Source organism: Cetorhinus maximus, chromosome 14 (assembly GCF_964194155.1).
Source record: "Cetorhinus maximus chromosome 14, sCetMax3.hap1.1, whole genome shotgun sequence".
Classification (NCBI taxonomy): Eukaryota; Metazoa; Chordata; class Chondrichthyes; order Lamniformes; family Cetorhinidae; genus Cetorhinus; species Cetorhinus maximus.
The window spans coordinates 87,995,935-88,019,666 of record NC_135892.1 but is presented as its reverse complement, the minus strand read 5'-3'; the positions used below and the strand labels follow the sequence as shown (position 1 = coordinate 88,019,666).

Below are 23,732 nucleotides of genomic sequence, written 5' to 3'. Positions count from 1 at the left end.
ACAACCCGTTTTTAATGATGTTGAATGAGGGATAAGTATTGGCCAGTTCATCAGGAAAATGCCCCTGTTTCTGCCTGGGATAGTATCTTAGGATATTTTATGTCCACCTGACAGGCCAGACATTTAAAGTCTGAACCAAAAGAAAGCACCATTGACAGTACAGCACTCCCTCCATGCTATACTCGAGTGTCAGCCTAGATTCTCTGCTCAGATCTCGAGTAGGTCAACCACAGCTCTTTATAATTTAATGAATCTATATCATTTTTGGAAGTCAAAATAATTTTGGAGGGAATCTTCTTAAAAGATGCTTTCATAGAACAGGGCAGACAGTCTGACACTAAGGCCAGAACCTTCACATAAACAGAGAGGCTCTCCGTCATTGCGAAAATGGCAGCAGAGGCCCGAATCTGCAAATCCCACCCCCAAACCAGGCCTCCACGGTTTTTGCAGGGGGAGGAATGAGGGTGGGTTCTACTGTGCACATCTGTGGTTCACGGAGGCAACTGTGCATGTTAAAGTGCAGCTGCCTCAGTTGATCTGATTTCGGATAGGTAATATCTAAAACATCACTTTTGCATTTTTGAACTGGGCAGTAGAAGGCCTAAAGCTGTCAGAGTTCTTTACAGAGTTAGGGTACCCTTTTGGGAAAGTAAGGTACACTTTTGGATATGGTCCCGGACACCTTTGGGAGAGGTCAGGTTCCCTTTGAGATATTAAAAGTGGTCATGAATGTGCGTAAAAAGTGCAAGTCATTGGAACTGTTAAGAGAACTGTCCAGATATTTAAATATCCTGCCCTTTAAATATTAGAAAAAACTGTCTGCAGTGTTTAAACAAAATCTGTGCTTTACTATTTCACTCTATTGACATAAGCCTGAGGGCTATTATTACAGGATCAGTCTTCCGTGACTGATTTCACAACCTATTACTATCTCAGTGGTGTGCCTGTCAGTTCACAGTTTGATTGACAGCTCCAAGTGGTTATAAACTCTTTGAAGTAGGGTTACGAATACAAATGCTTGTTTTTATAAGGGAATTAAAGGAATTAAATTTAGTGAGTGGGTTTTTATCAATGAGTGTATTTTGTTTTGAAATAATGAATTCATCAATAGAGACAACTTTATTTAACCTCAGCATGGGTCCTAATGCCTGCCTATGGTGGATACTGGGTGATTTGACGTGGTAGGTGTAAGGGCAAAGGGTGGGGGGCATGGGTTGACATGAGTTGGCAAAAAGTTGGCATGGGGCTATAAAGGGCCATGAGGTGGGTGGAGGAGAATAGATTGGCATGGAAAGTATGAGAGACAATGGGGGTAGGTGGGGGCATGAGTTGGCAGAGACAGGGCATGTGTGTGTGATGTGCTGAGGGCTGGAAGGCTGTTTTTTTTTGTTTTATTCATTCCTTGATCTCTTCGACAAAATGCTGAAGCACCGAGGCAATCTTTCCAACCAGCTCATCTCCACATCTTTCCAGGGTCCCCTGGCTCAACTCCGATGATCACCACCACACCCTCCCCCCGCCAATTCCAAATAAACTTGCAGTGGTTTTTATTTCATAATAGCAGATGTCACATGGTTTTGCTCAATGTCAGTTGGAAGATAATGGGCGGAATCGTCCCAGATTTGCACTAAGTGCAGTAGCAGACGGGTAAAATGACGTTTTACCCGCCGGCCACAATGGCAGCTTTTCACGCCTTATCATCCCAAACCCGCCACATTAATTATTGATTCCTGGGAAACACACCGTTTCCATGGCGGACGGGCTCTCATTTGCCCGCCATGCCATCACCTGGCTGCATCATCATATGCCGGGCGCCATATTTAAAGTCCAGCCGCGCGCAAACCTCTCAGTGCTTCCAGCCCATGACTGCTGCAAAGAAGACATGGCCCTGAAAGGCAAAAAGACTGCAGCCCCCCCAGGTTCAGTGGCACGCCCTTCGAGTGCCTTTTGAACGCAGTGGAGGCTCATCGTGACGTCCTCTACCCCTGCTCTGGCTGCTGAATGGGCAGCAACCTCATTAATCCGGCTTAGGCGGCAGTGGCACCAGTGATCAGTGACAATGCCCTGCAAAAGAGGACAGCCACCCAGTGCTGCTACAGGATGAATGGTCTCATCTGTTCCGCCAAGTTAATCATCACTCTCAACTCTCACACTCAGAAACCCATCACACAACCACAGGGATCTCACACCTCAAAGGACAACACCACTAACTCTCAGACACACCCTCACATCTCCATCACACATCTCATACCCTCTCGAACTCGCATCCTTATCCTGTCCATGGTTCCACTCATCACACAAACATTCCACGCATGGAATGGTAGAATTCATGCAGTGCCATGTGTCCTGCTCACACACACTCCTCCTGCATGAAAACAGATGGAAAGCTGGCTCACATCAGCAAACTGGGGGTGGAGTGGCCCACATTAGGCCCCTCACTCACTTTGAGGAGTGTGTAACACATTGACTGGTGAGGACATGGACCATGCCTGCGGTGATGGTGAGGTTGGCGGCGAACACCCTCATAAGGATCCTGCACCACATCATCCCTCTCTTACTGAAAATGTGAGTGCTCTCTCTCCTGCTTTTGACTCTTGCCACTACTCATCTCTACTTTGGTTCACAGGGATCTCTGCCAAGTGACTGACACACTCAGCCAGCCATTCCCTCAGCTCCATCCCCATCCTCACCTCCAGCCAAGAGGATACCTCCTCCATTGCAGAGCTGGAAATAAGCAGCCTAGAAGACTCGTCACAGCGCTTACCCACTCCCTCCACCAGCGCAGAGACACACACCTCGGTGGAACCTAGATCCACAGCAGACTCGGGTTCACAATCTGATGGTCACCGTATGGACACGTTCACAGCAGCAGGAGGCAGGTTTGTGCGAGCTCCCCGGAGGACTGCTGAGGATCAGGCATCTGTGAGATCTGAGTCAGATGACGAGCCTCTAGATTTGGCCTTCCAACTCATCCTGGAGAGCCAGAAGAAGGCGTGGGAACGTCATGCAGAGCTGTTGGAAGGCCTCAGCAGAGTGACACGTGAGTTGGAGGAGTGCACCCACCTGCTCTCTGATGAAGTGATGCCCACATGTGCATGTATGGAGGGCTCCATGGGGAGGATGGCAGACGCCATGGAGACCCTGGTCCAATAGAACAAGGAGATATGTGCAGACCTGTACTCCATCGTGGGAGCCATGGATGAGTTCCTGCAGTGGCAACATGAGAGGGAAGCAGGGCACCTCGACGCCCCTCCAGGTGCTCCTTCCCCTCGAGGAGTCAGGCCGGGGCCCCCGGGCATCCGAAAGGAGGAGCAGCAGCAGCTGGACAGCCCTGGGTCATCCACTCAGGAATCTCAGAGGCTGAGTTCCCCCTACAAGTCCCCTTTGCCTGTGAGCCCCTCAGCCTTGCCGTCTGTCACCGCAAAGGGAGCAACTGGCCAATGAGTGAATTTAGAGGGAGATGTGTGTGTGTGTGTGTCAGGGCCTTTTGGAGCCTCATGCAAGCACCCTCCCACACACGCGGATCCTTCACGTATCATACTCACCTACATATCCTGAGCAGTTTGAATGCTGCCTGTTGGGGTTCGTTTTCAGTTATCCATCCAAGCTGACCTGCATCTCCGCCCACCCAATGGTAACACTCCCATGCAGCAGCTGATCTCACCCACCACGACTGATGTTTCACTTTCAATTTGGACAGCATGGTCTGGATTCCGTTTTTTGTGCGCTCTCCCACCTTTTCCCCTCCCCCAATTACCCATTCCCTTTCCCCATCACAGTTGACCACCCCCGGCATCACCTTCCACCTCCCCTCCGTGACCTACCAGCCACAACCCTTTTCCTTCGGGTCTGTCCATGTGAACGTGCATGTTTCCTTCCTTCCTGAAAACCCCACCCCCATCTACATTCACCTCCCCGACCTCTTCCTTCCCAACCCCAGGGTCCTTGTCTGCCTCCGAGTCCTCACTAACCACCCTTGCTGCCCCTTCTACCACTACCGTCAAACCTTCACCCTCCCATCCTTCCGCTTCATTCTTCCCTCGGTCATTCTCACCATTTCCTCACTCCCACCCTCAGTTTACTCTCCAGGAGGCCGTCATGGACCCATCAGACCCCTCCCTTGCATGTTTACTTGGACATTCCCACCCCAGAACCCCTCTGCCCCTTTATTGCCCCCCCCCCACCCCCGGCTTAGTCCCTTCTCCTTCCTGCCTCCCTCAGACACCCTTACTACTTCTGCGACCCTTAGTCCTTCCCAACTCCTTCCTTCAGCCTCACTTCTTCCTCCAACTTTACTCCTTCCCCCTTTCTGACTCCTTCCTCCACCCTTACTCCCTCCCCTCTCCACACTCCTTCTTCCCCCTGGACTCCTTCCCCTCTCCGAACTCCTCTTACACCTTCCATCCCCCCCTTACACTTATCTCCCCAGTTGTTATTTTATCCCCTGTTACCCCTCCTTCCCCATACTCCCTCCCCCCGCAACCTCACCCCCCCCGACACCCTTATTCCCCCCCCCGCCAACCTCACCTCCCCCGACACCTTCATTCCACCCCCCAACACCTCTCCCTCTCCCAGTCAACCGTAGACCTTCCTCTCCCACCCCTCGACCATCATCCGTTGTGAGCATCAACGGTAACTTTCCAACTTCCGTGAGCTGCTTCGCGGCAGAGCCATGTCCATGAGAATCCACCCAGTATGCCATTGACATTCCTCCAGGACCCCGTTTTTGTCGGGCTCCAGCATCTTCTGCCCCTTGGATGTCCGCGATGTGACCAAGTCCCAACTTCTGCACGTCACGGTTGCCAAGACGTCTTCTGCACCAGCGTGTTTCCCTGCCGACGTGGGCAGATGATCCAGTGGTTGCAGGGGAGGGGTGGTGAGCCTGGTGGGCTGGCCTTATAATGGTACGTTGATGTATTACAATGAGGTTCCCGGCATCCGATGGTGGGGATCGTGGCCCGCCGTCGGCAGGCTGAGTGGGCGATCGCAAGCCGGTTTCACCATGTCATGAAACTGATTTTTGGCCTTCTCGCTATGCTGTTATCTCGCTACCCTACCAAACACGCCCGACACCAGCAGGCACAGAAAATCCCAGCTATTGTGTTTTATGCTATATGTTGCACAACATATCATTAAAATCACCAATTTGAGTTGATTTCATTAGTGAAATTTCTATAACAGTATTGTGGGACTGAGGGCTTTAAATTTTAATGAAATATACCATCTCCCCAACCCCCACCCCCCAAAGAAATTTGATCTTTGAACATTTTAAGTAACTGAAACATATAATGTTATAACTGCAACAAATAATGGCACAAGCACATTATGCACTTTAAATAAATAATACACGACACCCAGCACAGCCAGGAAAGCAGTTTGTGAGCATTGCTGCTTCCACAAAAACTTTATTGCTTTGTTCCTGGCCAAGACCCAGGAAATATCTTTGAGCTCTTTAAAGCACTTGTTATTCCTTTGCTATTCCCACCAACAGGAAGGAGAAAAGGCACCAGCAATGTGGGCAGGAGAAGGGCGAGGCAGCAGGAGGGAGTGGGGAATTGCAAGTGAGGAAAGTTAGAAAGGCCACCAATGCTCAGAGAGGTTCAAGAATTGGAGAGGTGAGAACAGGGCCTATTTTTGTTGGCCTCTGGCACAGGGCACAATGGAAAAACAGTGCAACATACCTTGGAAATTCACATCAGAGCCATGGAAGACTCAGCCAGACGCTAATATAACAAAGAGGATTGGAAACAAGTTTGTGCATTGCATGAGTGTGACAGAGACATTTTGCAGGAAATGTGTGTAGCTTGCAGAACTTTCATTATAAAAGCGGTAGATAATCCCGATTCCACCCTGCCCGACTCCACACATCCAAATTTCCAGCAGCGCATTCTGAGTTGCAACCTCTGGCCAATCCTGCCCAGTTATTTTTTTCTTCTGCAGGCTAATGGGCACAATCCAAACTGAACCTCATCCTTTTCTGACCCAGCTGGATCAGCCGACAAACCAGGAATCAAACCTGCAATTCTCCTGGTTTTAGCCATTTATTTCTATGGGACTAAATTTGTGGTAATAGTTGGTTTCATTTTTGTTTTGATAGCTGAAGTACACCCAAGCAAAGGTGATCTTTACACATCTGTGTGTTTTGAATGGGACCTTCTAATAAAATTTGCTTTTCATTTGCAAGTTCGCTGCAAGTTGTTCTACACCCGACTCTTTTTACGTTAATAAAAGCAAAATACTGCAGACGCTGGAAATCTGAAATCAAAACAAAGTACTGGAAATCCTCAGCAGGTCTGGCAGCATCTGTGAAGAGTGAAACAGAGTTAACGTTTCGAGTCAAATGAGTCACATTCAACTCAAAATATTAACTCTTTCCCTCTTCTTAAGTCAACTTGATAATGTGCTCCTTATGTTTGCTGTGGAAATAATTCCTGAAAGGACTGGTTTAAAAATAAAAAAAAATATGGAGTATTTCTTCCTTTTTTTTGTGTATGTTTAAAATAAAAATGATGGGTAAGAAATTCCGCCTAACTCCGACAATTCTGGCAGCGAGGCTGCATTTTTGTTGCAACTTGAATTGGTCATTTCCATCTCATAATTTGCCCCATAATTGTGCTCTGGAGGCTGGTGTGGAGGTAGGGCAGGGTGCTGCTCTTCCCACCCCAATTAGATCAATACCCCAACTTCAGGGCTATATCTGGGTTTGCTGTGATACCAACCAGGGAATTCGACTCATCTATCCCCAAGAGGCCCAGTGAGATGTACACTTGCTAGAAGGCCCCATGTGGGTGTACTGAAAGTCCCAAGAAGAAAAAACATAGATGATCAATCCAGAGGGATCAGTCATAGATATAAAGTGAGCCCTCTACTCCATAGTGAACATTTTAAAAAAAAATTAAGGCCTCTTTTCTTTGGCCTCCTGCGCTCCCTGTTGGAGCAGCCAAGTGTCGCTCAGACACCCGTCCCGAGGAAGCTCAAGTCCCTGTTGCTCTGCTTACAAACATGTTCTCTCACCCCAGATATTCTAATAGCTTCACCACCCTCAAGATTTGGGACAGACTCCATAGCACAGAAGCAGCACGTGGAAGTGCTATCTTGTCACACTTCTGCCCCCTCAAAAGGGCCTGCAAAATTTTTCAGTTGGAAGATGTTCTCAGGATTTCATCTCTAGTGTCAGTATTAGAGATTCGCTTTTCAGCTACCGCATGGCCAGATGTAGTGAAGAGTGGCTGATGAGGTCTGAATGTCCCTTGATTGTCTACTATATATTTCCACTATTCTGTTTTCACATTACATTTCATCAATCATATTCTTCCGTCTTGTCATAGAAATATCAACATTGTTATATATAAGGAAATGATGTATGGGTTAAAAGTTTTGGGTGAGGAGAGAACTACTACACGTGAAGATTTAAATTTTGGAATCATATTGATAGCTGTTACCGGAAAGTAGTGCTTTCTGAAAGCTGTTTTTGTTTTACTTTAACACTATGCAAACCTTGTTCTTAATCCTAGAATAACCAGTATGCTTGGGTAGATTGCAGGTTGATCATCTAGAGATGCTCCTTTATCCATTATTGGATCTGAAATGGAGGAGGCTTAAGAATTATCTGACTTCTTAGTGTGCAAATCATCTAAAAAGCTAAGTTCAGATGGATCAGAGTGACGAGATAGTGTTAAAATGGTGACTGCATTTAGCAAATCAGCTTTATTTCTTTCCATAAATTGACTTTCCAGGGAACTATTTAGTCAGACTTGTTTAACGTTGAAGATGGTACATTTTCCGCATGTTAACTGAGAAATTAATTTATCACCTATCCAGGCATGGAGTCCCAGTTACAAACAGAGCGCTTAGAGTACAGTTGCTTACATGATGGCAGCTTTTTAACAGAAGAAAGTAACCTGTGTGAGCTATCTCCATAACCAAATAAATGAAATTGGAGCTCATGTCCTCAAAATTGAAAATACTGAACATTTAAAAACAAATTGTTTTAATACCTCAACAACAACTTGTATTTGTTAAAACTATGACTCTAATTTAGCAAGAAGTCCCAAGGTTCTTCACAGCAGAGTTATCAAACAAAATTTGGCACCAAGGCACATAAGGTGATTTTCAGGCAGATGATCCAAAGGCCAAAGAGGTAAGTTTTAAGGAGCATCTTGTAGGGGGCAAGAGAAGTGGAGATGTGGAGAGGCTTAGGGAGGGAGTTGCAGAGCTTTAGGGCCTTGGTAGTTGGAAGCACAGCTGGTAGAGTGAAAAGACCTGGGTGCGCAGAATTGGAGGAGCGCAGATATCGCAAAGGGTTGTAGGGCTGACGGAGGTTACAGAGGTAGGGATGGGATAAACAATAGAGGGTTTTGAAAAAGGATAAATTTAAAATTGAAGCCTGCTGCAACTGGGTTGTAAATCAGCGAGCACAGGGACGAATAGTGAATGTGATTTTGCGCAAGTTAGGATGTGGGCAGCAGAGTTTTGAATGAGCTCAAGCTTATGGAGCGCGGATGATGGGAGGCTGGCCAGGAGTACATTAAAGTAGTCAAGTCTGAAAGTGACAAAGACATAGAAGAGGGTTTCAGCCATCAGTGAGCTGAGGCAGAGCTGGGTGATGTTATGGAGGTGCAAGTAAGTAAGTAATGTGAGTGATGGGCGCATATGCGGTTGGAAGTTCATCTCAAATATGACATCAATATGATGTAGGATTTAGGAGCAGAAGTAGTCCATTCAGACCATCGAGTCTGCTCCGCCATTCAATGAGATCATGGCTGATCTGATAATCCTCAACTCCACTTTCATGCCTTTTCCTCATAACCCTTGATTCCCTTACTGATTAAAATCTCTCTATCTCCACCTTGAAAATACTTAACGGCCCAGCCTCTACAGCCCTTTGTGGTAAAGAATTCCACAGATTAACTACCCTCTGAGAGGAGAAATTCCTTCTCATCTCCATCTTAAATGGGCGACCTCTCACTCTGAGATTATGCCCTCTGGTCCTAGACTCTCCCACAAGGGGAAACAAACTCTTAGCATCTACCCTGTCAAGCCCTCTAAGATTCTTATATGTTTCAATAAGGTCGCCTCTCATTCTTCTAAAATCCAATGAGTACAGGCCCAACTACTCGACCTCTCCTCATAAGAAAATCCCTCCATACCCGGGATCAACCTAATGACCCTCCTCTGGACTGCCTCCAATGCCAGTATATCTTTCCTTAGATAAGGAGACCAAAATTGTTCACGATATTCTAGGTGTTGTCTAACTAGTGCCTTGTACAGTTTTAGCAAGACTTCCCTATTTTTACACTCCATTCCCTTTGAACTAAAGGCCAACATTCCATTTGCCTTCCCTATTACCTGCTGAGCTTGTATGCTAGCTTTTTGGAATTCATGCATGAGGACCCTCAAATCCCTCTGTGCTGCAGCTTTCTTCAGTATTTCTCCATTTAAATAATATTCAGCTCCTCTATTCTTCCTGCCAAAGTGCATAACCTCACATTTTCCCACATTATATTCCATCTGCCACGTGTTTGCCCACTCACTTAACCTGTCTTTATCACTCTGTAAACTCTTTGTGTCATCCTCACCACTTGCCTTCCCACCTGTTTTTTGTGTGACACCAAGTTTGCAAGTCTGGTTCAATCTCTGCCAGTTGCCAGGGAGATGGTTGGAGTTAGTGCCTAGAGAATGGAATTTCTACCAGTCTTATCAATATTTACTTTGAAAAAATTTCATCTTGTCAAGTACTGGATGTTGGTCAAACAGATTAGTGACAATAGAGGGATTGAGAGAGGTGGTGACTGGCAAGGTAGAGTTCTGTTGTCAGAGACATGTGGAACCAGATGTGTTTTTGGATAATGTTGTTGAAGGACAGTAAATGAGAAATAGGAAAGGGCCATGGATTGTTGCTTGGGAGACTCAAGAGGTAATGGCGCGGAAGCGGGAAGAGAAACTATTATTACGTGCCAAATATCTAACATAGCATTTTATCCAAAACAAGAAACTAAACCAAGGTTCCATCTTCTCTCTTGGAGACATTTCAGATCCCGTTGCACTATTTGAAGAAGAGCATGTAGTAGAATTTTCCTTGGTGTCCAGGACAATATTTATCCCTCCAACATCATCAATAAAAAACACATTGGGTGAGATTTTCCACCCTCTGCCAGGATCAATCGGTCCTGGACATTTGGCTAGGCTGCCGAATTTCCCGCGGCAGGTCTGCTATGACAGGGACAGAAAATCCCAGCCGTTCTCCGGTTGTTTATTTCATTGCTCTCTGCCAACATGCCGACGTGCGGACAGAACAAAAAAGAATCTCAGCCAATAATTTGTTAATACTGTCTTTGGATCGCCTTGTTCTTGCTTGCAGAATATTTCAGTAGTTCCTCAGTTGGCTCTGTTTGTGAAGTGAGTGGGCTATGTACACATACAGGCCAGGAAGATCCCAAGTTTAATCTCTGATCTGTGCCAAGATAAGTTTAACACCTCATCCAAAAGACGGCACTCTAGTGCAGTACTTAGTGAGTGCTGCACTGTCAGCGGCATTGTCTTTCAGGTGAGATGTTAAACCAAGGTCCCATCTGCCCTGTCAAGCAGACATAAAAGACCCCATTGCTCTATTTTGAAGAAGAGCAGTGGAGTTATTCCCAGTGTTCTTGCCGATATTTATTCCTCAGTTGAGATCACAAAAACAGATTACCTGGTCATGATCACATTGCTGTTTGTGGAGTTTGTTGTGTGCAAGTTAGCAGTTGCGTTTCCTACATTACAATAGTGACTACACTTCAAAAGCATTTAATTGGCTGTAAAGTGCTTTTGCACATATGATGGCCATGAAAGGTGCTATATAAGTGCAGGTCTTTTTTTTCTTATTATAAAATCATCAAGCTATTCAGTGTATTTAATAAACATTTGAGAACTATTGCTGCATTTTCAGCGTTTCAAAATAAAGTGCATTTGATTTTCAAATGCATTATTCCTAGGGACATAACTTGTTTACTAGCATGGTACTTTGCTGCACACCTTTGCTTTTCTTTGTATTGTTCACAGCATTACGATGGTTAGAAGCAAATAAGTCAGTTTAATAAAGGAGTTCAGAAGACCAAAACAACCATGCGAGTGAAGTTCAGATAGTTAAATAGGTTATCTGAACAGTGAGATTAAACTACAACATTTTACTTGCTCCGTGGCATACATAATCTTTTTAATTCTAATTGTGCCTTGGTAGTATTGAAATAATTTGAAAAACACTTCAAAGTTCAATTGAATAATGTAGTCACGTGACTCACGAGTCTACATTAATGACCTTATTGCACAGGTTCTAAAGCAGAATGATGAGGAAATTAAGATGTTTTAGTTCAGCATCAAATACCCATGGTGTAGGTCGAAGGAAAAGCTGATACTGAAGTGTGATGTGCTAATCTGTGTTGGTGAAGATGCAGTTAAACAATCAGGTCACAGATTTTCTCATCTACAGTGTGTGATCAGGTTCTATCTCCATCATGGGGAGATGCTTTCAATGCTTTATAACCCTTTGAGAGAGGGGTGATCTCCACCAGTCTCTTAAATTAAACACGGGGAATTCAGACTTGGTAAAATGAATGGTCCAATGCTGTTCTATGACAAAACTTTTTTAAAACTTAACCTGTGCTTATGCAAAGCCAAAGACTTAAACATATTGCAACCACTTTTTAAAAATTTGTTCATGAGATATGGGTGTCGCTGCCTAAGCCAGCATTTATTGCCCATCCCTAATTGCCCTTGTTCAGAGGGCATTTAAGAGTCAACCACATTGCTGTGGTTTTGGAGTCACATGTAGGCCCGACCAGGTAAGGATGGCAGATTTCCTTCCCTAAAGGACATTAGTGAACCAGATGGGTTTTTATGACAATTGACGATGGTTTCAGTGTCATCATTAGACTTTTAATTCCAGATTTCTATTGAATTCAAATTCCACCTTCTGCCGGTCTTCAGAGCATTACTCTGGGTCTCTAGAATACTAGTCCAGTGGCAATATCACAATGCCACCGCCTCCCCATTTTTTGTTTTAGTACTGCATTTCTACCTCACAAAAGGGTAATGCCCAAAACTATTTCCAACAATTGGTCATTTGTAATGCATGCAATTCAGACTAAATCCTGGAATTTTTTTGTTGATAATCAAAGCTTGTTTCAAAATGTCAGTGCTAAAAATGAAACCACATAAATAATTAAATAAAGATTATAATTTGTTTGTTGTGTTTCTGCTGCTTTTTACATCAAAGCTTAAAAATTGTTTATTGCTTCTGAAAGGAAAACAAAGGAAGTTTTTTTGTAAGTGTTGTGTGATTCAGTGACAATGACAACTTGCAGTAGCTGATAAGATGACTTATTGCTGAACATTCATTTACTCATTTATTTTGTTTTGAGCTCATTGGTACATTTTTTTTGGCAAGAAATGGTTGACTTGGTTTCTTTGGACCCTTTCATTCCACATTTTTTTTTAGGTACCAATAAAGCTGTATGAGTGAAGCTCTGGTACCAGGCTGTTTTATCACACACATGGGGTTTTATATTAGACACCTGCATGAATCAATAATTTGTGATATTTGGAGACGAGCTTTCTCTTTGTTTCCTGTTCCTGAGATAATTTATATAATTAACATCAGTACTTTTCCCCTCATATAACTCTAAAGCTTTGAACTATTTTGTCAATTTAATGAATGCAATATGCTATGGAAAATGCTGGTTAGGAGCGCATTATTCAGTGAGGTTTTTTTTCCCTCTGTAAACAAAGGTAATGATTTCATGTTGATGTTGTACAGTAGCTAATAACATTTGCTTTTATTTTGTTCCAGGCATCTGGCCTTCAGAAGAGGTTTTGGCTTATTACTGCATAAAGCACAGTGATATATTTAGGTATGTGAGAGGAATTGTCTACTGACTTGGTGGTTCTCCATTTATTTAGTGCTAATTTATCATAATTACATATTAACCCAGCTAGTTCAAGGTGAATCGTACCTTTTGCAGTTGGACTTTGTGGAATTGCCTGGAGGTACCAGATCACTGTATATGCCTCCTGCTTGGTGAAATTTGTCGAAGATTTTTGATTTTCACTCAAGGCATTTGGTTTCACTTTGATTTTTTTTTCTTTTTTTTGGGAAAATAAAGTGAAGCTGCAATCGATGAACCTTCATTGTGAAGGTCAGAAGGAGAGAGGCAATGACAGAATTCACCGACGTACCATATAATGTGAAAGGAGATTCACTGAAACTATCCATCAAACATTTTTCAAATATAGCCTCAACATTCATTCTGTTTCTCTAATGTTTTACTATAATATTTTAATGAACATATTTACTTATTTTTACTTTATCGCTTTGGAAAAGAAATTTACATCAGATGATCTAGTGTTGTCACTAAGTATTTACAGCTTGTCAGATCTGATCGTATACAGTTGACACTGTGCAAGGCTTCATACATTTTAAATGCAGTTTCTCTTTGGGTTTAGACTTGACAGCTGAATAATCTCATTTTAGACATTTTCTCTCTCTTTCACAATTAAACCAATTCCAATTAAAAGGTAATATTTTAAACAAATAAATGATAGTAGAGGGTCGTCAGGCAATTACTGAAACGAGGATACTTTTTTGGCTTTTCTTAAAAGTAAAGCGAGCTCTACATTTGTTGGGTTGTTGGGGTAAGATGAAGGCAGATCAGTTTTTAAATTGTTCCATTTTAAAAAGGAAAGTGTATGCAATGCCAGTTATTGACTCCGTAATATTCACTGTTAAGGTTTGGCAAAATTCTTGCAATAGCCCTGTAGATCTGACCATTTTTGCATGTTGCTATCTTTTCATGAAACTAAGTGTTAAGTCTTGTAAATGTGTTAGGTACAGTTGAATTTATTGACATTATTTATGCTTAGATTATTGTTTTATTTTAGTATTTTGCTCATTGTCAGTACTCCAATTAAAGGAACAGCTATTTGAAAAGAAATTATGACTCCTGAAATTGAGAAGTGCACCTCCCAGTGTGGAGCTGAGCCATACAGATTAGGAAGGTCCCTGCTTTTATCCCCAGAAGGTACTGAGTTAGATGACTGCAGTTGGCAATCAATGCCACTGGGCTAAATAAGGGGGCAAAAATCAGAAGGGCTTCCAGTCGTGATTAGACTCTGGAGACCTCTGCTGGAATGTGCATGTGATCAACATACAGCTGGTGAAGACAGAATCAGGATCAGCTGTGACACCTTATTGTGTCAACGATTAGACACACACAGCAGCAAAATTGGTGAGGTACCTGAAGACTGATGGTACCTTTGGGATGATAATCCACCATTAATGAGTGAGGGAGAAGAAGAGAAAATGAGGAAGGGGTACGATTTAATCTTTTTATCTGTTCAGTTAAAATACTATAAATATTTATGTTGGTTTCAGCAGTATAGCCTAACGATATTATCTAGGAAATAGATTGGGATCAATTACTGAGTCCAAAGATGTGATGTATTTGAATTAGTCATTTACTCTGGATACTACAGTGATCCTGGCTTCAGCTGAGTACATTAATCCAACTCGCTTGCATAGTTGATATCTGTAAGTTCTCCTAACTAGCAGTTCCAGATGATGACTATTCACAGCTGAACTAAAAGTGCTCATCAAATTAACACAAATGAAAAGATATTGTTATAATTTTTCAGGCTTCTTCTAAAGATGTGCAAAGTGGTCCTGTGCTAAGATCTCCCTTTAAGTATGCTGAACCACTGAATCTATTTGCCTTGCCTTTCTTCTATTACAGTAGTTACTGAGTTGAACAAGTATTTGGCTGAAGGAAACATTCAAACTCCTTCTGCCTCTCTTTTGTTTAGCCTTTCCTCAGTGATTCACTGTGCCATCACAGGAGGCATAATCAAGACACAGAGCCTCTCTGGAAAAAAAAGGAACCTTTTCAGAATTGCAGCACAGCAGTGTTAGTGTTGCAGTGAACGCTAATGAGAACCCCCACTGCTTAGCATGCCACACAATTATTTTTTATATAATTATTTTTAAAAAGCAAGCTACATGTGGTGGTCCAGTGAAGCAGCAAGACTTCTGCCTCATATCTTTGTAACTTCCTGCTTGTTGATGTGTTTCTGTAGATGTTGAATTGTGCTGTAATGTATATGCCTCCAAAATCATGTTGCCTAATTTACTTTGGGTTCTGTAATTTCCTTTTTCTTTAAATGTTATTTCTCTGCAGAGGTCTTGCAGTTTGTGAACTGGGAGGTGGAATGACATGCTTGGCTGGGCTCATGGTAGGTCTTCTCAATTCTCTTCTATTCCCCACTGCTCCCTGCAACATTTCCCCACCACCACACACACACACACACACACACACTGACACACACACACACCTCCCCGCGCCCCCCCCCCCCCCCCCCCCCCCCCACTGCCCACTCCATTCAGAAGTGAATAAAGAAAGGAGGAAAGTGTTTGGCTGCCTCCGACTGTTCAGTCGTAGGGACTGTCATCTGCATCGGTTGCGGTCAAGCTGTACAGTCTTGAGAGACCCTCTAGATTGACTTGCTTTCGTATCATATTGATTTTGATGGTTGCTTTAGATGAGCAGAAGCATTTCATCCGGGTGCACTCAATATCCCTTGTTGTGACATTGCAGGCCCCAAGAAAAGCTACTTTCATTGCCACAGTCAAACATTTCAGTTGACAGTCCATTTTCCCAAATACATGAAAAGCATCAACAAAAAAAATATCACAGTTGGAGCACTATGATATAGTTGTTAATGTTTGGTTGTATTATTATATCAACAAACATGATCCAGACTTCCAGTAATTAGATTCTTTTAACTTAGATTGACCATTCAGGAGCTGTCACCCTGCATTCTTTAAACTCTGAGTCATGTGTTGAGCAGATATTATGTACCATTGCAGTGCAGCAGAGACAAGTTTTTATTTCTCTTCAAATAAAAAGCATATTGTTGCACTGATTGACATTTGACAAACCTGTCGTACTCTTATATAATGTGTCTAGGTTACTCACAAATGTGCGAGCATGTCAGCTACACGCACACACAGACACAAAAAAATTACCCTTACAAAGCCATCTGCTTCCAATGCAAAGTTATGTGAAGGGCATCAGGCCGGCAGACAGAGGCAGGCTGAAAGGCAGAGTGACAGCCTAGTATGATGGCTGTACTAGATAAACAGAAGGCTGCAAATGAAAGCCTCTCAGAATACCATCATCCACTGTCACAATCCAATTACCGAACAGAATGATAGCAAGATAGAGGCTCCCGCAAATGGAATGATAAAAGTATTGACTGATTTGATTGAATGATTAAAATAATGCAGACATAAAATGAAAAAAGATTGAAGATTGTTACTAAGAAATAGGTGAAGAAGCATGATACTGAAGGCTTGTCACTTCTGTCTTCACTTCCACACAAGACAAGCATATTTGCTCATCGTTCGATGCTATTTTCTTTTTGCAGGTTGCTATTTCTGCGGATGTCAAAGAACTTCTATTAACTGATGGGAATGAAAAAGCCATCAAAAGTATCCTTCCTCATGCAATCTCATCTCAAAACTCAGAAGTTTTTTTTTTAAATGTAAGAAGAGTTTTTGATTTGGTAATCGCTAGAATTGTACTACATTTGTTTCCAGTCGAATGGCTTCAATAAGAAAAAAACTGATGAATTTCTAGAAATAACTCACGAAACTAAAAGGAAAATCCACAAATACAGGAAATCTAAAATAAAGAGCAAAATCTTGGAAATGCCAATTGTCATACCCAAAAGGCTGTGTCTATCTTTCCCATACAGATGTTACTTGACCTGCTCTGCATCTTCCGTCATTTTCTGTTCTTATTCCAGGTATGAAGGTTGCTTCTTATTCATCAAGATAGAGTAAACCAGAATTCATCTTGTGTTCATTAAGCCGATTCATGGATGCTTTTAAAAATGAGGTAGACTGAAGTAGCTTACAATTAAGTAGCTGATCAAACAAAAAATGAGTGCTCAGTTAATCTCTAGAAACTTTACATGAAGCCAGTATTATATAGAATTTCCTGGGAAGGATGAAAAGACGGTCATTGATTTTCCCACTTCAAACTTCCCCGGCCCTGTATCTCAGTCCGTGATCTGTGATCCTCGGACCCTGGCTTCCTCTGTGTTTTCTCTCCCCCAGATCCATCAATAGTAAGGTCTTCAGCATGATTCCCTCCCTACAGCCCCTCCTCAAAATTTTCTGCCTTTAGAGTCCTCCTGTCTTTTCAAGCATGCTTCCAATTATCTACTTCTAGGCCTCCTACTGTTTCTGGCATCTGCTTCTCTTCTATAAAGTTCCTTTTGGGCTCCTACATCAAAGCTGCTATCTTAATACAAGTTGCTATTATCAAATGGTTATCCATTAAATGATAGCAAGATGATCATGCGTAACTGGAAACACTGCAAGGGGTCAGGGTGCGGGTGGTGAGGTGGGAGGCAACACCCAAAAGGATGTTTGAGACCCATATGATTGGCAAATGTGTGGCCCACTTAGATGCAACGCAATATCTTGCACACAGTTTGCTCTCCAATATAGCCAAACTCAGAATTATATCCATAAATGTACAGAGTCTCAACCAAATGAATATATAGATTTCTATATATAAATGAAAAGTATTTAGTGTGATCTAAACTTTGGATAACAAGGAACAGTTGAAAGCATGGTTTATTTAATTCCGTTAGTAGATCAAAATGACGTTTTCTAACATTTTCAAAATGATATACTTTTCACTGCTTGGCGAAAATGTGAATTGAAATAAGAGGAAATCAAATCAGCAGAAAGTAAGTGCCTTTGGGATGGAAGAAAGCAAAGACTGAATTTATAAGGGATATTTGCCTCTTTGACAGAGATAACACTTTGCAGATGGGAGAAGCTAAATGGCTGTGACAGTAGTATAATATTTCTTTTCCAGTGGTTATGACCAGGATGTATTCTAAAGGCCAACTTCCCTACCACATTCAACAATCAAACAACTATGCTGGGCAGATCCTTGTTACCCTGACAATTAAGTGCAATTCACAGGAAAAAGGAAATTGTATTTTCTTTGGTTATTTTATTCTCTCTCCTGCTTTAATAGAAATGTTTAATTGCTTGATTAGATCTGTTGACTCAGCTACCTACTGCATGTGTTTGCTGTATGACTGTGAAGATGATATTCTTTTGAAATTTCTGCAATGATCACTCCTGTCCATTAATGATAACTGATTCATTCTAGAAGAACTTCACAATTGTTCCCTGTGTTTAATAATATCTCTCTGGGAATATAAATAAGTTGATAAACCATGACAATTCAAATTTTACATGGTACATTGATCCCTGAACCTGCGGGTCCAGAATCATTGGAGTGAATTGGAGAAGGTCATGTTGGAAGTCCAGGGCCTCTTCTCTGTGCAGTGTGTAACCTTCAGACCAAAGTGATGGTCCAGCTTCACATTCACGGGTCACATTTGTGATGCCTGCACCTCGATGGTGCTTGTCAATGCTGCCAGAATGTTGTGGGCAGGCGTCACAGAGTTCCGTCATTCTCTCTGTGTGCTCTCAGCACCTTTGACGTGAGGCTGGCCCCCATCTCTTCAGCATCCGTGACCAGTGACACTGTGCTCCTGAAGGGGTCAGGTGCTGAAGGCTGACAAAGGATCAGGTGCATTTAAAGTTTCACGGCTGCAACTCCATGATATGAACCTGATCACAGAGCACAAGTGAGCTGCCCTCAACCAGAAAGGAGTCAAACATTCACAAAGGCAATGTGAAGATCTGTGGAGTGTCCTCATTGCATGTCGTCGTCATCCTCCTAGAATCTAGTGACCGTTAGGGTCTCTGCTGCATCTCCATGACTTGAGCCTGAGCACTGTGGGTGTGTGCGCTACCATCAGTTACACAGGAGCCAAATGTTCACAGGTGCAAGGTGAGAATTTCAGGACTGTCCTCACTGCATCTCGTCATCATCCTCCACGAATCTTGCAGCCACGAAGGCCTCCCAAGGCTATCTGCTTCATCTGGCCAGTGTGATGCCTTATCACCGGCATCCTTGCCTTCGAGGACCTCATCACCTTCATCCTCTTTGATGTCATCCTCAGCGAAGGAGTCGTGCAGCTCTACCATTACCCCCTCAGCCCTTCCCCACCCCCCGGTGCAGCTCCAGGTTGTGGAGCGCGCAGCAAGCGACGATGATACGTGACACCCTGTGGGGACCTGTCAAGGCATCGGAACCTCATTTTCAATATGCCTATCGTTTGCTCCTCCAAAGTCGGGGTTGTGGCACGAGCCTCGTTATACCATCACTCTGCTGCAATCTGAGGCCCCCACACGGGCGCCATCAGCCACGCCTTCTGTGGGTAGCCCTCCTCCCCGGGGAGCCAACCCTGCAGCCCGTCTGGACCCTGGAAGACGTCAGGGATCTGAGACCTTCTAAGGATGTAAGAGTTGTGGACACTTCCTGGGAATCATGACATTCTGGCAGCAATGACAAGCACCATCGAGGTGCAGGCATGACTAATGTGTTTGTGCTGGTCGCACACCAGCTGAACATTCAGTGAGTGGAAGCCCTTGCGGTTGATGTAGTTGACTGCTTGTTGCCACGGTGATCTAAACGCCACGTGAGTGCAGTCGATGGCACCCTGCACCTGTGGAAAACCTGAGATCTGCGCAAATCCCAGTGCTCTTGCTTCCTCACTTTCCTGATCCCGAGTGAAATGCACAAAGTCTGTGCCTTCGCAAAGACGGTACCCTTGACATCCTGGACTCAATTGTGCATGGAGACTTTTGAGATCCTGCACAGCTCACCTGTGGAGTCCTGGAAGGAGCCACGGGCGTAAAAACTGAGCCCCGAGGTCACTTTCACAGCCACTGGCAGTAGGTATCCTCCATGTCCTCATGGTGCCAAATCCTGCAGCAGGTGGCATATGTGACCTAGTTCCCAGACAAGCGCAGACTTCGGCGACACTTCTCAGTCATCTACAAGAATGACGAGTGCCGTCGATAGACTCTGAGTCTAGCAACACGCCTATGAGCGACGACACTTTGTAGATCTTCAGCTGCGTGCACAGCAGGCCCTACCGTCCCTTCATCTTGAGGGAGGCGCTCTTCCCTTTGCCGAGCCAGGTGCCTTCACTGCTCTCTTCTTCTTCACTGCTCTCTGTAAGCCATGGGGCATGCCGCTAAATTGCCAGGCTCCATGATCCTGATGTTCTCCTCCTGCAGGATCAAAGAGAGAGACGCGTGGGTTAGCATGTGTGTCCTAAGAACCTCTCTGGGTTAAGTTTGAAGACCCCTTCACACATGTAGGAGAGTGCTGGCCACCACTTGGATGGCCAGTGTGTAGTGCACTTATCGCTGTCCGAAACCCACACCCACCTCTGCCCCACTCCACTTGACCGATTGGCGGCAGCTTTGGCCGTTGGACTGAATGCTGTGCTCACAGCTTAGGTGCAGACATTCTCCCAACCCGCACTGCATGGCAGCCCTGTTAGCTTGAACCATGAGGGATACTGGTCAAAACCTTAATAAAGACATTGCAAGGGGCTGTGAGTACCTCCATCAGTAACTGCGCCATGGCCACCTTTTGCAAGGGGATTGTACAACTTGCGCAGTCGGCCAATTGCTCTGCTGCCTCCTAATCCGCACATTAATTTGCAGTATGTGCCCGAGGCGTGAATAGTTCTGGGACATTTGGTGGCACTTTCATGCTTTTGCATTGCTTGAATAGGCAGAAAAGCTTCAAAGGCCTGACCCCAAGCATGTCAATGGGACTGTAGCTGAATGGTCTCAGCTGTGGAAAAATGCTCACTTTTAACAAACCTGTCCAAATACGTGGCTCCTTCCCTCACCCGCCCTCCCTGCAGCGCCCCCCGGCATGTGCTTGAGTACTCCCTTCAGTCTGTGCTGCCTTGCCAGCTGGGAAAAAGCAACTTGCCTGTGCCTCCCTTGAATGAGCGGTGCCTCTGTTTTGATGTCCCACAGGCAATGTTTGTGAGTGCTGTGCAAGATTGTGTGCACTCACATCTGTGTTCCCCTCGAAGTTCAGGTCGCCAGGTGCACACCTTTTAAAGGTAGTCATGAAGCACACCGTCCGGAAGCCACACCGACGTGGGCAGTAAATTTGATGTAGGGCGATGATTCCGGCGAGCAGGGCTGACAATGAAATGCTAAAGTATTGAAAATAGTTTCCCGACGTGCGGCAGCGGGAAATGCAGCCTGCCATTGACAGGTAAAGCGGATAATCACAAACTTGTCTTATGATGGTGTGAGACTGATTTTTGGTGGTCTCGCCATATTGTTTCCTCCCCCACCGCCTCTGCCAGTCTTGGTGCCCGACACCAGTGGGGCCGGAAAATTCCGGCCACGGCATTTGTATTCTTTCATACGATGTGAGCGTTGCTGGCGAGGCCAGCATTAGTTGCCCATCCCTAATTACCCTTGAGAAGGTGTTGCGTGAGTTGCCTCCTTGAACCTCTGCAGTTCATGTGGTGTTGGTACACCCACAGTGTTGTTATGGATTGAGTTCCAGGATTTTGACCTAGTGACAGTGAAAGAACAGCAGTATATTTCCAAGTCAGGATGATGTATGGCTTGGAGGGGAACTTGCATGTGGTCTTTTCACACAAATTTGCTGCCCTTGTCCTTCTAGATGGTAGAGGTCACAGGTTTGGAAGGCGCTGTCAAAGGAGCCTTGGTGAGTTGCGGCAGTGCATCTTGTAGATGGTACACACTGCTGCCACTGTGTGTTGGTGGTGGTGGGAGTGAATGTTGAAGGTGGTGGTTGAGATGTCAATCAAGCAGGCTGCTTTGTCCTGGATGGCGTTGAGCTTCTTGAGTGTTGGAGCTGCACTCATCCAGACAAGTGAAGAGTATTCCATCACACTCCTGACTTGTGTCTTGTAGATGGTGGACAGGCTTTGGGGAGTCGGGAAGTGAGTTACTAGCCACAGAATTCCCAGCCTCTGACCTGCTCTTGTAGCCACAGTATCTATATGGCTGGTCCAGGTCAGTTTCTGGTCACTGGTAACCCCCAGGATGTTGATAGAGGGGGATTCAGCAATGGTAATGCCATTGAATACCATGGGGAGATAGTTAGATTCTCTTTTGTATTAAATTTTCTCCAACAAGATTTTTAAAAGTGGGAAAATGATGAGATTTAAGGTGTCCCTGTGTTTTGGCTCTGGAGCATTGAAAGAAGTAAGTGAGCAAATTGCAAATGCATTGGTCATAATCTTCAGAACACTTGCTTAATTCAGGAATTTTACTGTCGGATTGGAATATGGAAAATGTCATTCCATTGTTTAAGAAGGATGGGAGAGAGAAACCAAGTAACTACAGTCGTGGGAAGTTATTAGAATCTGCCACTAGGGACAGAGTGGCTGAGCACTTGAACAAATAGGAGTTGATCAGAGAGAGCTAGCATGACTGGGTTGTCCATCCTTGGCAGATTTTATCTGCTCCCAGAACCCCTGCATCTGGGACGCCGACTCTCACTGGTGTGCTGTGCTCTTATTACTTACTTTGTGTAGCAGTAGCACCAAGCAGCATCAGAGAATGTAGGGGCTCCTCAGAGCTGAGCAACTACCAAAACTTTTCCCTCCCTCTGCATCACGACGTGCTCTCCTATAATGCACAAACTCTTAAGAGCCGCAGTTGTATAGTATTACCTACCCCTATAGTCATTGAAAAAAAAAACACCTTATGACACTCCTGACTTATGCCTTGTAGATGGTGGACAGACTTCTGGGGAGCCAGGAGATGTCAGCTTTACTCAGTAGGAAGCACACTCACCTCTGAGTTAGAAGGTTGAGGGTTCAAGTACCCTCTTGATCACATAACCTAGGCTATGCTTAAGTGCAATACTGAGGGAGTGTTCTCATTATTGGAGGCACTGTCTTTTGGGAGAGATGTGAAACTGAAGCCTAGTTGGTATGGCCAAGTGGCTCTAAAAGATCCTTCAGCGCTATTCAAGCAGTGGGTTCTTCTGGTGTCCTAGCTAACATTCATCCTTCAATAAAATTTTAAAAAGAATTATGTGTTTATTATTTTATCTGCTTAGTGTGAGATCTTGCTGTGCTTAGGTTGGCTGTACGAAACAACAGTGACATCTTGAGGACATGATAAGACACTATGATGATTCCAAGTGCTTTCTTTCAATATGTGTTGTGTTTTCTTTTCCTTTCCTTTGCCCAATTGTCCACTCACCTGTGCTGGAAGCACCTACTCCTCTTGCCAGGAGGTAGGCTATAGTTCCAGCATATCACCCATATGCCGATTTTTCTTGTGCATGTCTAGATTTCAGGTGACTGCAGTCTTGTTGGTGATATCACTGCCAAGGCCAGGTGCTGTTCTCGCCCAACATCAATCACCCACGTCTTCAAACAGGGCCACTGGGTAGTGATCAAGTGCAGAAGCCCTCCCAGCCAAGATGGGTGAGGCCAATGTAGCATCCCAGCTGAAATCAGCCAACTTGGCAAAGGCCAGGAATGGAACCTGCAACTTTTGAGTCCATATGGCAATCATTTTACTCACTTGCCATTGCCATTCATCATTTTGGAAGAAAAAAGATTGAAAAGCTAAAGGATTGTAATTAATTATAGATAATAACTATACCAGTTCTTGCTATTTAGGTGGTATAAAATTATTGTTGATCCCTGGCCCACTGATTTTATATCCTAACCAGTTCAATGCTAAAAAGCCTGAGGGGATTCTTAAAAAAGAAAAACCTTGGCTGCTGCTGCAGAAT

At 44.2% G+C, this 23,732-nt stretch overlaps 1 protein-coding gene across 4 annotated transcripts in view; it reads left to right on the top strand.

The window, feature by feature from the left end:
• The window catches only part of camkmt (calmodulin-lysine N-methyltransferase), a 303,206-nt gene that overhangs the window by 220,798 nt on the left and 58,676 nt on the right, over window positions 1-23,732 (top strand). For all 4 annotated transcript variants that reach the window (XM_078557186.1, XM_078557185.1, XM_078557187.1 and 1 more), the window contains exons 4-6: window positions 12,827-12,887; window positions 15,207-15,261; window positions 16,456-16,519. In XM_078557186.1, the coding sequence (XP_078413312.1) occupies window positions 12,827-12,887; window positions 15,207-15,261; window positions 16,456-16,519 (180 nt within the window). The remainder of the gene's footprint in view (window positions 1-12,826; window positions 12,888-15,206; window positions 15,262-16,455; window positions 16,520-23,732) is intronic.